This window comes from Gopherus flavomarginatus, chromosome 3 (assembly GCF_025201925.1).
Source record: "Gopherus flavomarginatus isolate rGopFla2 chromosome 3, rGopFla2.mat.asm, whole genome shotgun sequence".
Lineage (NCBI taxonomy): Eukaryota > Metazoa > Chordata > Testudines > Testudinidae > Gopherus > Gopherus flavomarginatus.
Window position 1 is genome coordinate 187,446,839 of NC_066619.1, and position 15,545 is coordinate 187,462,383.

The 15,545-nt window shown below is 39.6% G+C and overlaps 1 protein-coding gene across 5 annotated transcripts in view; it reads left to right on the forward strand.

Moving 5' to 3' along the window:
* Positions 1–15,057, forward strand: part of LARP1B (La ribonucleoprotein 1B) — a 115,933-nt gene extending 100,876 nt beyond the window's left edge. For 4 of the 5 annotated variants that reach the window (XM_050946247.1, XM_050946248.1, XM_050946245.1 and 1 more), the window contains 7 exons: positions 1,138–1,349; positions 1,798–1,904; positions 6,025–6,185; positions 6,884–7,028; positions 12,603–12,712; positions 12,840–12,967; positions 14,074–15,057. In XM_050946247.1, the coding sequence (XP_050802204.1) occupies positions 1,138–1,349; positions 1,798–1,904; positions 6,025–6,185; positions 6,884–7,028; positions 12,603–12,712; positions 12,840–12,967; positions 14,074–14,319 (1,109 nt within the window). In that variant the 3' untranslated portion in view covers positions 14,320–15,057. Of the gene's footprint in view, positions 1–1,137; positions 1,350–1,797; positions 1,905–6,024; positions 6,186–6,883; positions 7,045–10,618; positions 10,649–12,602; positions 12,713–12,839; positions 12,968–14,073 lie in introns of those variants that run through there. The other variant, XM_050946249.1, reaches the window with a different exon arrangement.
* Positions 15,058–15,545: the final 488 nt, after the last annotated feature.

Below are 15,545 nucleotides of genomic sequence, written 5' to 3' on the forward strand. Positions count from 1 at the left end.
GTACGCAGTGTTTCATAAAAATAAGGTCCAGCTCCACCCACACCCTTCTTTCCTCCCAGAGGTGATCTCTGCCTATCACATGAGTCAGGACATTTTTCTGCCAGTCCTCTGCCCCAAGCCCCATGCGTCCAGTGAGAATGCCTCCTCCACATGCTGGTTGTGAGATGGGCTCTGGCTTTTTACATGGAGCGGACTAAGCTGTTCAGAAAGTCCTTTCAACTGTTCATCGCCTTGGCCGAGCGCATGAAAGGTCAGCCAATCTCCACTCTGAAAAAACAATCTCCACTCCGTGGCTCTTCAACTGGATCACCTCCCTGCACCACCAATTGTGAAGGCGCACTCAACTAGGGCGCAGGCCTCGTCGGCTGCCTTTTTGGCCCGTGGCCTCATTCAGGACATTTGTAGGGCTGTCACGTGGTCTTCAGTTCACATATTCAACTCGCATTATGCTATTGTCTCTCAGACCAGGGAGGACGGCGGGTTCGGCAGGGCCATTCTCCGTCCTGAGAGTTTGTGAACTCCTTCCCACCTCCAACAGATATAGCTTGGAATCACCTATGTGGAATACACATGAGCAATCACTCGAAGAAGACAGTTACCTTCTCTGTAACTGGTGTTCTTCGAGATGTGTTACTCATGTCTATTCCACATCCTGCCCTCCTTCCCCTCTATCAGAGTTATCTGGCAAGAAGGAACTGAGGGTGTGGGGAGCATGCAGAATCCCTTATGCTGTGCCATGGAGGTGCCACTCCAGGGGTCGCTAGGGTTAAAACTTCCGGCAGTGTTTCATGTGGTGAGCACGTGCACCTATTGTGGAATAGACATGAGCAACACATCTCAAAGAACTCCAGTTACTGAAAAGGTAACTGTCTATTTTCCTGTGAGTTTTGTATGTCTTGATTAACAGGAACTTTTAAAATCCAAACTACATAAATTGAGTTCATATTGCTTAACCTCAATCTAAATTAACTGCATCAATAAACTCACACTTTGTCCTTTGTTAATTAATGTAGAAATTTTTAAGCAGAATACAAATGAATTTCAAAGATATTCTGTCTGTCCATTAAATATCAACTGAAAATGAAATACTTCTGTATACATGTATGTAGCAATCTTAGTCTCTTTATCTATTTACAGATTTAACAGATGAGCTAGCTTGTAAATTGTTTGGTGTTGTAGAAGTACCTCCAACAACAATGGCTCGTTCACTGCCAACAGCAGTCCCAGAATCTCCAAGAGTTCATCCTGCCAGAACACCCAAAACACCTCGTACCCCGAGGTTGCAAGATCCCAACAAAACACCAAGATTCTATCCTGTTGTTAAAGAAACAAGATCCATTGATGTAAAGGTAAACAGAAAAACCTTGTGCATAAAGTTTCATCAAGTTAAACTATTTTATTAACATCATGCAACAGTACTGTTAGTTATCGTCACATCTTTCTGTAACGGGGGTAGAGGGTGGCTTATACTGTTTTAAACAACTTACCTTACTGATGTTTTCTCCGGTTCTGAGAAATGGCATCTTTGAGTTGGGTAAATATCATTAGAAATTCCATAATGAAAAGGCAAAATATCCAAAGACATTGAATTTCTGTTTAAAACTGGTTCTTGGGTTATGATGCTGGAGTTTTATGACTTCATATGACTTCACAATGTGTTATTACGCAACATGAAACCTTGAGCTGTAGTTTGGGGAAAATAGCAGCTTACCTGATCTCTTGTGATTTTCTAGTTTTCAGAAAGTGACTGCAGTTACATCAGTGAAATACTTTGCAATGTTGCATTTGTTTTCTTAGATTCCAAGAAAAAGAAAAACACGACATAGTACAAACCCTCCTCTAGAATGCCATGTTGGTTGGGTAATGGATTCCAGAGATCACAGGCCAAGAACATCTTCTGTGAGGTAGTAATTTTTATCATGGAATAATTTGCTGTGGTTTATTCAGTGCATAGAGCCAGTGGAACAGTTTATTGGTGAGAAGTATGTGAATATGCAAAACATATTTACAAATGAAGAGGACTGATGGACAGAAGGAATACAGCAAGAAAGGAAAAAGAGATTGGAGAAGGAAAAGTGAGAAATACAAAAGAATAGCAGGGAAACAGTGAAGAGAGAATACAAGGAGACACATCAGCTGTTAGCCCCAGGTGCAGCACTACCCCCTTAATTGGGCCAACAGGAAGCACCTGTTCGGGCACAAGGGAGCTAAACCTACTTCAGTTTTAGGGCCAGCTATCCTGTGACATACCTCTGCCCCTTTTTCAGGAAAAACCTGCCTCTTTCACAGGCAGAATTTTTCCCTGAGCTGTAAGGCCACATCTGGACTGCTCTCACCCCTAACCCAAAACAAAAAAGATTCCATATAAACTCATTCATACATACCTGAGTTCCCCAAGTTCTGCACAGTCTTTAATACCAGTATTATAATTCATATCTTCAAGACCAATCAGTCTATATAGACCCTCATCATCTTCTCCAGGTTTGTAAGTCTCTGCATGCAATCTCTAATTCTCCCTCAGGCTCACTGACTATCAAGATCAGGTGACCTCTTTCCTTGCAAGTGTCCTGATCTTCCACAGTCAGGGCTCTTTCTCTCAGGGCTGGGCTACACTACCACTTAAGTTGATGTAATTTATGTGCTCAGGAGTGTGAAAAAGACATTCCCCTGAACAACGTAAGTTACATCGACCTAAGTGCTGTCCACACTGGTGCTATGTTGGTGGGAAATGCTCTCGCATAGACACAGCTTCTGCGCTCTTGTGGAGATGGAGTAATTACAGTAATAAGTGTTCTCCTGTCAGCATAGCGCGTCTTCACCAGATGTGCTACAGTAGCGCAGCTGCATCAGTGTAGCTGCACCACTGCTGCACTCTAGTGTAGACGTGCCCTCACTGAACTACATGTAGCTCTCATTCTGCGGCCGCCAGTAATTCTGATCTCCAGTCATCACAATGGGAACCATAAAACAGGTATCCTATTTCCCTTTCCCCAGAGGACCACTGTTTTCACCCTTGACCTCTCACGTGTTCTGGCCTGCTGCTGATGTACTGTCTGGGTCTCCACTGTATCCCATTGAGTTCAAGGCTCTGTCTGGATGCTCACTGTACCTCCTTGAACTCACGGCTCTGCCACATTCTCTGTTTCCTGGCGGCCTTGTCTGCCTGAAGCCTGGCTAAAGTTCTGCTTCAGCATTAAGCACTGCTGTTCCCCACTCTCTGCCTACACCGTAACTGGATTAATTCTCGTTCAGTTCTATCAACTAATCAGTCTTCTGCTAGGAGGTACTTATATTCTCTAGCTCTTGTTGCTATCTTTTTAGGTGACCCAGTAAGCTCTGGAGGTGGTCAATGGTTTCCTCTTGGCCCACTCTGCCATCTCTGCTTCGGCGTCTAGCTCCCTCCACTTCTTTCGCAATTGACCCATGATAGGGTTGCCAGGTGTGCAGTTTTCAACCAGAACACCCAGTCGAAAAGGGACTCTGGCGGCTCCGGTTAGCACTGCTGACGAGACCGCTAAAAGTCGAACTGGAGGCACAGGTAGGCCCCTTACCCAGCTTCACGCAGCTCCTGGAAGTGGCGACATGTCACTTAGGCTCCTAGGCATAGGGGTGGACATGGGGGCTCCGCAGCTCCCATTGGCCAGGAACAGCAGCCAATGGGAGCGGCAGGGGTGGCACCTGTGAGCAAGTGCACTGTGCAGAGCCCCCTTGCCACCCCGCTGTCTAGAAGCCTAAGGGACATGTCACTGCTTCTGGGAGCCGTTTGAGGGAAGCGCCACCTGGAGCCTGCACCCCAACCCTGAGCCTCCCTCTTGCACCCAAACTCCCTCCCGAAACTCTCACCCCCTCACTTCCTCACACATCCCAACCCTATGCCCCAGCCCAGAGCCCCCTCCCACACTTTGAATCCCTCAGCTCCAGCCCAGAGCCCCTCCTGCACTCCAAACCCTGCATCCCAACTGCCTGCCCCAGCCTGGTGAAAATGAGCAAGTGAGTGATGGTGGGGGAGAGCAAGCGATGGAGGGAGGGGGGATGGAGTAAATGGGGGGTGGGACCTTGAAAAGGCGCAGAGGCAGGGTAGGGGTGTTCAGTTTTCTGTGATTAGAAAGTTGGCAACCGTAACTCTTGGTCTTCCCTGTCCTAGGCTGCTGATCTACTTTCCCTTGCTTTTGCATATAGATTTGTATTTAATTTTGTGCCATTGACATCCTAGATTTCTCCCTGTGCACTTTATCTCAAAGTTTGGTGATCCTTTTTTTTGTTGGTGTGAATGGGAGGACATGTCTTCGAGCCAATGCAAATGTGATGGTAGCCATTTGGTAACTATTCTATTCTAACAGCTCTCAGGGTAGTTAATGAAAGATGGTTGGAACTTCTTAATGTTAAACATGAAAAGATGTGGTGTTTGTGCAATAACACAGTATCCCCAATAATGTCACGGCAAATCTTGTGGCTGAACTTTGTGACTTTGTCCTCACCCACAACTGTTTCATATTTGTGGACAATGTAGTGCTGCTATGGGTACCCACATGGCCCCACAGTATGCCACCATTTTTATGGTTGACGCTTCCTCAGCTCTCGTCCCCTAATGCCCCTCTCTACTTGTGCTACATTGATGACATCTTCATCATCTGGACCCATGGGAAAGAGGCCCTTCAGGAATTCCACCAGGATTTCAACAATTTCCACCCCACCATCAACCTGATCCTGGACCAGTCCACACAAGAGATCCACTTCCTGGACACTACAGTGCAAATAAGCGACGGTCACATATACACCCTATACCGGAAACCTAGTGACCGCTGTACTTACCTGCATGCCTCCAGCTTTCATCTAGACCACATCACATTTTCCATTGTCTACAGCCAAGCTCTAAGATACAACCGCATTTGCTCCAATCCCTCAGACAGAGACAAACACCTACAGGATCTCTAACAAACGTTCTTAAAACTTAAAACAGTAGCCATCTGCTGAAGTGAAGAAACAGATTGAGAGAGCCAGAAGGTTTACCCAGAAGTCACCTACTAAGGACAGGCCCAACAAAGAAAGTAACAGAATGCCATTAGCCATCACTTTCAGCCCCCAACTAAAACCCCTTCAGCACATCAAGGATCTGCACCCTATCCTGAAGGACAATCCCTCACTCGCAGACCTTGGGAGACAGGCCAGTCCTCGCTTACAGACAGCCCCCCAACTTGAAGCAAATACTCACCAGCAACTACACAATACAGCAAAAACACTAACCCAGGAACCTATCCCTGCAACAAACCCCGTTGCAAACTCTGTCCACATATATACTCAAGGGACACCATCATAGGAACTAACCACATCAGCCACACCATCAGGGGCCCATTCACGTGCATATCTACCAATGTGGTGTTTGCCATCATGTGCCAGCAGTGCCCCTCTGCCATGTACATTGGCCAAACTGGACAGTCTCTATGCAAATGAATAAATGGACACAAATCAGACATCAAGAATTATAACATTCAAAAAGCAGTTGGGGACCACTTCAGTCTCCCTGGACATTCAATAACAGACTTAAAAATAGCAGTTCTTCAACAAAGAAACTTCAAAAACAGACTCCAACAAGAAACTGCAGAACTGGAATTAATTTATAAACTGGACACCATCAAATTAGGCCTGAATAAAGACTGGGAGTGGATGGATCACTACAAAAACTAAAAACTAATTTCCCCATGCTAATTTCCCCCTACTGTTACCCACACCTTCTTGTCAACTGTTTGAAATGAGCCACTCTGATTACCACTACAAAAGTGATTTTTTTCATCCTGTTGATAATAGCCCACTTCAATTTAATTGTCTTGACCTCCCCCCTGCACTTGGTATGGCAGCTCCCATCTTTTCATGTACTGTTTTATCTATCTTCCTACTGTATTTTCCACTCCATGCATCTGATGAAGTGGGCTTTAGCCAACAAAAGCTTATTCCCAGATAAATTTGTTAGTCTCTAAGGTGCCATAAGTATTCCTCGTTGTTTACAAACATTTTTTGTTTCAACAGCAGTTCAAATGCTTCGCCTTCAGAAGGTGCTCCAAAAGCAGGAAGTTATGGGTGTACCCCTCACTCACTTCCCAAGTTCCAGCATCCTTCTCATGAACTTTTAAAGGAAAATGGCTTTACACAACAAGTGTACCACAAATATCGTCGAAGGTGCCTAGTTGGTAAGATGCCAAACGTGTTCTCAGAAATTTTACTTAGCTATAATCAGATATTATATGATGCTATTTTTCCTTTGCCTTTTTATATAGTAAACCAAGTATTCTTAAGAAAAATGTCTATATGATTATTTAGTGCTCACTTTAACTTTGCTTGGAAAGGCATTCCAAATTATCTTTGGATTTTGTGAGCATGTTTATTTTCTGTGTAACTTTTATCATGTAAGCACTTATATGTTGTAAAAGAAAGTAATTTGGGGCAATTTATATACCGTTGTTTGGTTTTCTTTTAAATTCAATGTTAGTTTAGGGGAAAAAAACATTTATACATCAGTTCTTTGCTGTATCACTGAAATTTTCATGTCAGTGATTAAATTTTTGTAAAAAATTGATTAGGCTTTGAGTTTGCTAATTTTTTTTAAGTGACTATTTTGAACAACTGATCTTATAAATATCAGCTTGACAAGTAATATCTAACTGATTTAGGTGAATTTAGAAACTTAATTCAAATTGCCTTAATAACTAGAATTGTTTTGAACTGCTTTTTGAGGAGAGTTTATATTTACACCATCTGAACTTTTATTGTATATTCAATTAATATAAAATAGATTTTTTTCCAACAGTTTATATTTGAGATAGTGTCTTTATATAGTTAAAACGAGCTGTGTTTTCATTGATTTGTATTATTTTTTTTTTTCCTCTAGAGAGAAAACGGTTGGGAATTGGCCAATCCCAGGAAATGAACACACTCTTTCGTTTCTGGTCTTTTTTTCTCAGAGATCACTTCAACAAGAAAATGTATGAGGAATTCAGACAACTTGCTCTAGATGATGCAAAAGAACACTACAGGTATTACATTTATCCTGTGAGTTTTGACTAATTTGGGTTTCTTTCTACCTTTCATTTTAAGAAATGGGGGTCCTTGTGTTCAGAATAACTTTAAAGAACTTGAACTCTTTGTAGCATTTTCAAAATTAGAGAAACTTAAAGACTAATAACAAACACTGTTTTAGCAAATTTGAAGAGTGTAAACAGTCAAATAATAGTAATGCTGCTATAGATGACATTAGACATACCATGATGTCAAATTCCCAATTATTAATCGTTAGACTCTATGAAACTCAAAATAAATTTTATTCATATTTGGATATTGTGTGAATTATAAGCCAGCCTAATTATTTAACCCCTTGATTAATTAAAATTGGTGAAAATTTATTTCTTCTCCTCCAGGAGCACTCTCAACATAATAAATAAATTTTCCACTGTATGGTTTTAATACCTTTGTTTCCTCCCAGTTCTGAGCTGTTTGTGTGCTGGTGTGATCACTCCAGTATAAATTAGAGTACCCTAAGGGTTTCTATAAGTTATATTGGAAGCCAGTGGCACTAGGGCTGACATGGGCAACTGGGAATTCGCAAGGTAGAAAAGCCCCAGTAATATTTCCTTTTTTTTCTGGTCACATATTCTTTGACAGAAGTATGGAGGACTTGCTATTCTGTCTCTGCACAACAGAAGAATTCTCTTTTGTCGGAGTGATTGTCCTGTGGTCATCAACACCTTTGAATTGACATTGCTGTGATTCAAAACATATGATGTCTTAATCTAAAAAAGATCAAAAGTTTCTTCATGAAATTCTTTTCATTTCATACTCTAAAAATCATGTGTAATGCCTTGCAAGCCACAGAATCATGGGTAGAAGTAAAACTGTTAAGGGACACCCCTGCATTGGTCATAGATCTGAGCATTCTGTGGATATAGAAAGGTCTGTCCCCAAGCACACCCTCATTTATGTTCTGTTGTGCTACACTTACGTTATTTTCTATTTTTTTTTAATGTTCTGCTTTCAGTGTACAGTAGGTTAAAGTTTAGGTAGACCAATGACATCCTAAGCCTTGGTAAACTTGGGTCTTCGTCATGGTACAAGTGGAAAGTAATCACTTTTTTCACATTATTCACTACAGCAGTAGTCCTTTAATGGACCAACATGCCCAAAGTAAAAAATGCCTTAGAGATCTGGCCATTCACCTCACACTCTTCCACCCTAAGTCTGAAGTGGGAGGGATAGGAATCTCGAGGTTTTTAGAAGAGGATGGAACAGCTAAGTCTGACCAAAAACTCTTTGAGTCGTCAATACCAATGTCTGATCTAAGTCATACAAATGAAATCCATTAATTTGTCTGTTGTCATCATTTGATGTTGAATACATCCCCTTGGATGATATCTGTGTAGTCTTTTCCTATGGTATCCTCTTTGTTGCTATCATCACGGCTCAAGAAAAAGTAGACACCTCCCCTCCCCCCGGTGGATTCCAGGAGCAAAAGAAAAGCAGGTTGAATTTCCCCTCTAAATGCATTATTTCAATCTAGACAGGATTTGGACTCCTCTGGAAAGTGTCATTTTTCTGGTGTAATGATCCCATCTAGATCATGTTTTGCTGGAGATTTCCTTTGCACTATCAGTTCTGTCTTTGTTAAAATGGACGTTCGTAGTTTAGGTTGTGGGATACTCATCTGGGCCTGTTGGTGACCCAAGACCTTTGCAGACTGATGGAGGTCATATGGCGCACACAATTCTTGGGCCTGAAAATTGATCTCTGAATGTTGCTCCTCTGATAAAATATAAATTGGGACAGGTTTTCACAGGTAGCATAGTGGTAGTGTACTGTTAAAATCCCTGAAGAATTTTGTCTTCTGTTTTTATATCAAGAAGTAACAAGTCTTTGGGAATGGTTTATCTCAGATAAAAATGTCTCTCGCTGGTGCATCTGACCAGCATTTTAAAAAAGAGGAAAAAGTCATACTGCCCAGTAAATCACACAATCATGGGCTACCGTGAGCAGAAGTTTGGTAGCAAAGTAAATTTTTGAAAGGGTCATCCAGTGATGATGGATCTTTTTGCTATCAGATACACCACCAAAAGTAATTAAATTCTGCTCTTAAATTTGGTGACAGGTGTCTGTGATGTATGGGGAGTTAGATGTAATGTATACCCACCACAATTTCATGTGATTTCCAAGTTCTTCAAAAGATTTGACAGAAGGTACATGCAGTACTAGAATATTGTATGGAACGTTGCTAGCTCACTTTCAAAGATATAATAGGGCATTAGAATGATAATATGGTTCCTGTTCTTCACTCTCTGAATTCAGAGGATTGTGTTGGGAAGTGCACATCCAGAGTTTATATGTGAAAATCCCCAAAGCTCTATGCTCTCCAAAATCCTATTTATCTGTCAGACCATGATTTTAAAATGCCAGCAGTATGGAGACACACCCAGCCCTACTTTGTGCTTATGAAATAAAGATGTTTAAGAAGGATGAATTCAAACTGGAACATGTACAGAGAAGGGCTACTAGGATGATCCGAGGAATGGAAAACCTGTCTTATGAGAGGAGACTGAAAGAGCTTGGCTTGTTTAGCCTAACAAAAGAAGGCTGAAGGGAGATATGATTGCTCTTTATAAATATATCAGAGGGATAAATATCAGGAAGGGAGAGGAATTATTTAAGCTTAGTACCAGTGTGGACACAAGGACAAAGGATATAAACTGGACACTAGGAAGTTTAGACTTGAAATTAGATGAAGGGTTCTAACCATTAGAGAAGTGAAGTTCTGGAACAGCCTTCCAAGGGGAGTAGTGGGGGCAAAAGATATATCTGGCTTCAAGACTAAGCTTGATAAGTTTATGGAGGGGATGGTATGATGGGATAGCCTAATTTTGGCAATTGATCTTTGATTATTAGCAGGTAAATAGGCCCAGTGCTGTGTGATGGGAAGTTAGATGAGGTGGGATCTGAGTTACTACAGAGAATTCTTTCCTGGGTGCTGGCTGGTGAGTCTTGCCCACATGCTCAGGGTTTAACTGATCACCATATTTGGAGTTGGGAAGGAATTTTCCTCTAGGGAAGATTTGGCAGAGGCCCTGGAGGTTTTTTGCTTTCCTCTGCAGCATGGGGCACGGGTCACTTGCCGGAGAATTCTCTGCACCTTGAGGTCTTTAAACCACGATTTGAGGACTTCAGCAACTCAGACATAGGTTAGGGGTTTGTTACAGGAGTGGGTGGGTGAGATTCTGTGGCCTGCATTATGCAGGAGGTCAGACTAGTGATCATAATGGTCCCTTCTGACCTTAAGTCTATGAATCTATAAGTACTGTTTCTTAGCTGTCCCTGAGCCTGAATGAGATCAGCTGTTGGATTAAGAACAGCTGACTGAAGCAAAACTGGACAAGTACTGTGGATGATGAGGAGAGTGAAATGTTCTGAGGAACTAGTTAATGCCTTACCAGTCAGCAAGAGGCTTTCCCATCATCAAATTGGTATGCAGCCTGAGTCTTGCTGATGCTGGTTACTGAAATAGCAATAGCCAGAATGAACTGCTTCTGCCTACTGTTGTCCTGGACACTCCACCTTATCTTGATTTATGATTTGTTGGCCACAGCAACCTGTGCGTTGAAGTCCAGACTCTTCCTGTATCACACTGTATCTGGGAATGAAACTGCAGATGCTGAGAAAACTGCAGTTGTTCCAGAACACAGCAGCCTGCCTACTGAGCAACACAAAGCTGACAAGAACACATCCATCTGGTGTGTTGGTCACTTCACTGACTGCTCATCAGTCAGTCAGGTTTTAAGGTTCTGGCTTTAAATTACCAAGGCCTGGTGCATGTGCTCTCTTCCTCCCTCTGCCTCAACATAGCTGCAAGGATGATGGAACTCTCCACACTCCCTTTTAAATGGTCTAAAATGACTATAAACCCTACAAGTCCTCAAAACAAAATGCAAAACCCATCTATTTGTCCTTTCCCATAATTAAGATAATAGAAGAAGAAAAACACATCCCTCCTATTCCTGGAAATGGAGAGAGGGAAGAGAGTATGACAAAATAGTCTATCAATTTGGTTTTTTATAAAATTAAATGTTCGGATACTTTGATATTTAGGACAATTTATTGAGTTAGTGGTATGTATACTTACAGGATGTTTTGGCTTTGCAGGGAATGCACAATTGCATGATGATAGTTTTTGTGGTATAAACAGTTTCTTGGCTCATTCTTTCCATGTAGCTTAATAGTCTAGCTCTTTTTATCCATTTGTTCAAACAGCGGTTTTCATATTTTTTGCAGCACTTAAAATTGGTATAATACTGAAAGTAGGATGTAGGATCTGATCATGCTAGTTGTGATTTATCCATGAAAGATTTTTTTTCCGCTGCACATGATAGAGCTTCTTCCAAATCCTTTAATGTAGTATATAATACTACTTCACCTTTGTAATTGGAAAGTGTTACATCAACACTAATCTTCATAATAAGGTAGGCAGAGTAAGTATTACTCAGTTTAGTGACTGTGAGGAATATGAGGTAGAGATGCTGCTGCTGCTTAGACTCATAGATTTTTAAGGCCAGAGGGAACTATTTGGATCATCTAGTCTGACCTCCTGCATAACATGGACCTAGAGTTTCACCAAGTGACTTCTGGATCTGGTTCGTAATTTCTGCTTAAGGTAGACTTTATTTAAAATATATACAGATATATAATAACTTGCCCACAGCTATATAGGGAGTCAGAAAAAGAGGAAAACTTCTTGTTTGTTCACTGGTCAGACTACTAGAAAAACAGAAGACTATTACAATAATATTTCTCTGGTATAACGTACTCAAAACTGGGACTTGGAGTTTAGATAGATTTATCTGGATTTGGGAGAAGCGAAGATGTACAAAATGGCAGTTCATTGGTTTCAAGGAACTTATTTAACACACTGTCTTAATTTTTTAGACTTAAGCAAGAAGGCAGAGACTATTTGTCTTGTACCAGTGACAAGCATATTGTTGAAGTTTAACAAACAATTAGACTGTGTTTCAAGGGAGTGTGCCATGGCAGGTTTGAGTGCAAAATCTTGTTGAGAATGTCTCCAAGTAATCAAGGAATAAAGAAAATCTGAAGTCCTTGCTTAGCATCTACAGAAGCTCAAGGATTCAAGTGATTGACATGTTGGAAGTGGGGATTATTCCACAGAGCACTTGGTTCAAAGTGGAGGAAAGTGTGTAGAGAGTGAAGTCAATGAGCTCTTGGCATCTTTAAAGTATTCTGCACGTTTCCTCAGTGCAAAGTTAAAAATATCAATCTACAGGAAAACAAAGCATCAACCTGTCTTCCACTGGGATGCGCACACAATTGTGGGAGCTGCGGGACCATCTGAGACTCATTGTCAGTAGTATGTTTTTATAAGAGCCGTTCTTTTATTTGAATCCTTGAATACTTAAAACACTGAAAGAAATTTAGAAGTAAGTAAAAATGGATGGAGGGAAGAAAGTTAAACCATGGTATTTTTTTTTTTTTTATTCAAGTGCAAAGAGGGAGGACAGAACATTTACATCCCTTGAGGAAGTGTAATATTCACTTAAATCATTATTCTCTGTTTGCAGGTATGGATTGGAATGCTTGTTTAGATTTTACAGCTATGGTTTGGAAAAAAAATTCAGACAAGAGATCTTCAAGGATTTCCAAGAAGAAACAAAAAAAGACTATGAATCTGGTAATTCCCATTTCTTAAGGCTCTCTAAAGATAGGGGGAATTGTGAGAAATTACCTATTTACAGTTAGGTACTTAATACTCCTTTTTTGTAACTTGTTAAACTGTCAGTGATCTTTTCTGCTATTAGGTCAGCTTTATGGATTAGAAAAGTTTTGGGCTTATCTGAAATACTCTCAATCAAAAACTCTACCCATTGACCCCAAACTGCAGGAGTACCTTTGTAACTTTAAGAGACTGGAGGACTTCAGAGTTGATGTAAGTTTGTAAGCTCTGTTAACAAAGCATTCAGTGTACTATTGCTAAAGGAACACTGTTAGGTTAATTTAGGTTTTGTAAAACCAAGATTCTGCAAATCCTGAGAACTGATATGTTTTCGTGTGTTTGTTTTTTAAACAACATTTAAATAAAATACTTTTGTTTAGATTTGTTAATTTGTAATGTTTGCAGCATGGTACAAGAAGCCAGAATGTGAAACTAAACAAAATTGAAATGGATTAATCCATTTTTACTGTCTAGGATGAGTGAAATGCCAACATGAAATAGAACTAATGGGAAAAATAGATTTAGAAAATCGTCAATTTAATAAACTTAAGCTAATAAGTAAGGACATTTTTGTTTTTAATTACCTGACCATGTACCTGTAATTAGTGCTCTTAGTGTAGGTAATCTCTCAACAGCTAGTTATAAGAATGCAGCAAGTCAATAATATCCAGTGAGCAGTTGTTACTGAACTGCACTGACAGCCATCACACTTACTATTTACTGTCTACTGACTTTAATTGCTGTTTATGAGTCTGTCTCCTGGTATAAAGGAAAACTGTGCTCTTTCATGTAATGTTAATTTTCCATAAACGGCTGGGCATTAACACTGTGATGTTGAGTAGCCAATTAATGTTCCTTTAGGCGCCTCCCAACTCAGTGACTTTGGGGTAGGTGGTGGTGCTCAGTGCACAGCGTGGGGACCTTATGTACCACCAGAGCATTAGTGTGTGACAGTTTTGTTTAATTCATGTTTCTCTTAAGTGTTACCACATATTTTGTTGTGGGTTATTCTTTTCATGCTTGACTATTTTTTTTTTAATGCCAGGACGGAGTCAAATACCTATCTTGAAATTCAATTGGACTATATAATCTTTGGGGGCATGGATGTTGTCTATTAAAAAAAAATAAATAAATTAAAAACTAGAACACTGAGTTTATAATTGTTAAAGATTTTTCATAACAATAGCACTGTTTTAGTGGGTTAGTCTTCCTACCTTTTAAACATGTCATTCTAGTTGGATCTTCCACTACGAAAGTAAAAGTAGTAATATCCATACTTGTAGAAAAAATACTAAACTGGTTAAATTTAATGTTTTCAGCCTCCTCTTAGTGAAATATCTGGGAGAAAAAGACCTTCAGCTTCAATAGGTGAGGAGAGTGGTTGTCATAGACATCAGTCTACATCCTCTTCTAAGACTCTAATTGCTGCTGAAACCACAGCTGACAATCAGTTTCAGATCGCAGTAAACTTTCACGATGGGGATACTGCGCAGGAATCAATTGACAAGTTAGGCAGGAACAGCGTTGCCACAAAATCAACAGAAGGTGACATATCTAAAAAATAGACTTAAGACAAGTTAGTGCTCTTGAGGTCAACTTTTACATCAATATTTTAGTTCAGAAATTTTCAAGGGGAACTGTTCGAATGCTTGATTAAAAACAAATGTATGGGAAGACAAAGGATTGCATTTTCTTTCACAAGAAAGTTAATGTTTCCCATGGTTGGGGGTGGCTGGTTCTGAGATCATCAAAGGGTTTCTAGGAAAATGTCTATGGTTTCAGTATTGCTTTCCTTGAGCTATTGTTTACAAAAATGGCATTCCTGTACTATATGCAAAAAATATTTTGGGGATGCCTTACATTTTAGCTCATACTTCTTAAAGAAGATACAATATATCCATGTTACTTATTGAGCTTTCTTCACCTAAGTTTCCCATTATGAATTATTAATTGTATGTATCAAAGCCAAAAAGAGAGTGTATATTTTTTTAAATTACAGAAAGGATCTAAGTTTGTAGGCTCCTTCTTACATATATAATTATAAAAATATTTGCTTTTTTTGTAAAAAGTAAAAGCACATTTAAGGATGTGAACCTGTAAGGAACTGTGTGCGCTTCTGGATTCTGTTTAATTATTTTGCTTTCTATTTTTTATTTCAGGTTCTCCATAGTTAGTGTTTTGTTAGGTGTGGGGTTTTCTAAGTGGACATCAGCTGGTTTAGTTTTAAGGAAGTGTTCAACACTTATTTTTATATGAATGTGAGCAAAAATAAAGTAGAAGGGTAAAGTGAGTGTGTTTTTATATATATATATATATATATATATATATATATATATATATATACTGTCCTAAATTCACTAAATATCTGCAGATTTTGCAGGTTCATAAAATAGCAAATAACATTCAAATCATCCTCAGTTTCATAGAGGTTCTTGTTTTTTCATTTCTCTCTATTTCATGGTTATAAAGTGTGCTACAGGAGGTATAGCAGATCAATTTCTTTTTAGATTTTATTTTAATTTCAACTCAAATATTTAGTTTTACTTGTGAGACAAATTTAAAAATTAAAGCAGTTATTCTAAATTTGTTTTTATATTTTAGAATGTATGTGAATGAAGTTATAACTTAAAATTCTGCTAGATATGAGACTAAATGAGATTTCAACAAACCAGTCAAGACATTAGTTTTATTAAATGTAAACAGTTCAAATAAACATTCATTTCTAGTGTTGGAACATGAGTAAAATCACGAGTTTTATCGCCCATAATTACTTATTAACTTCATTTATTTT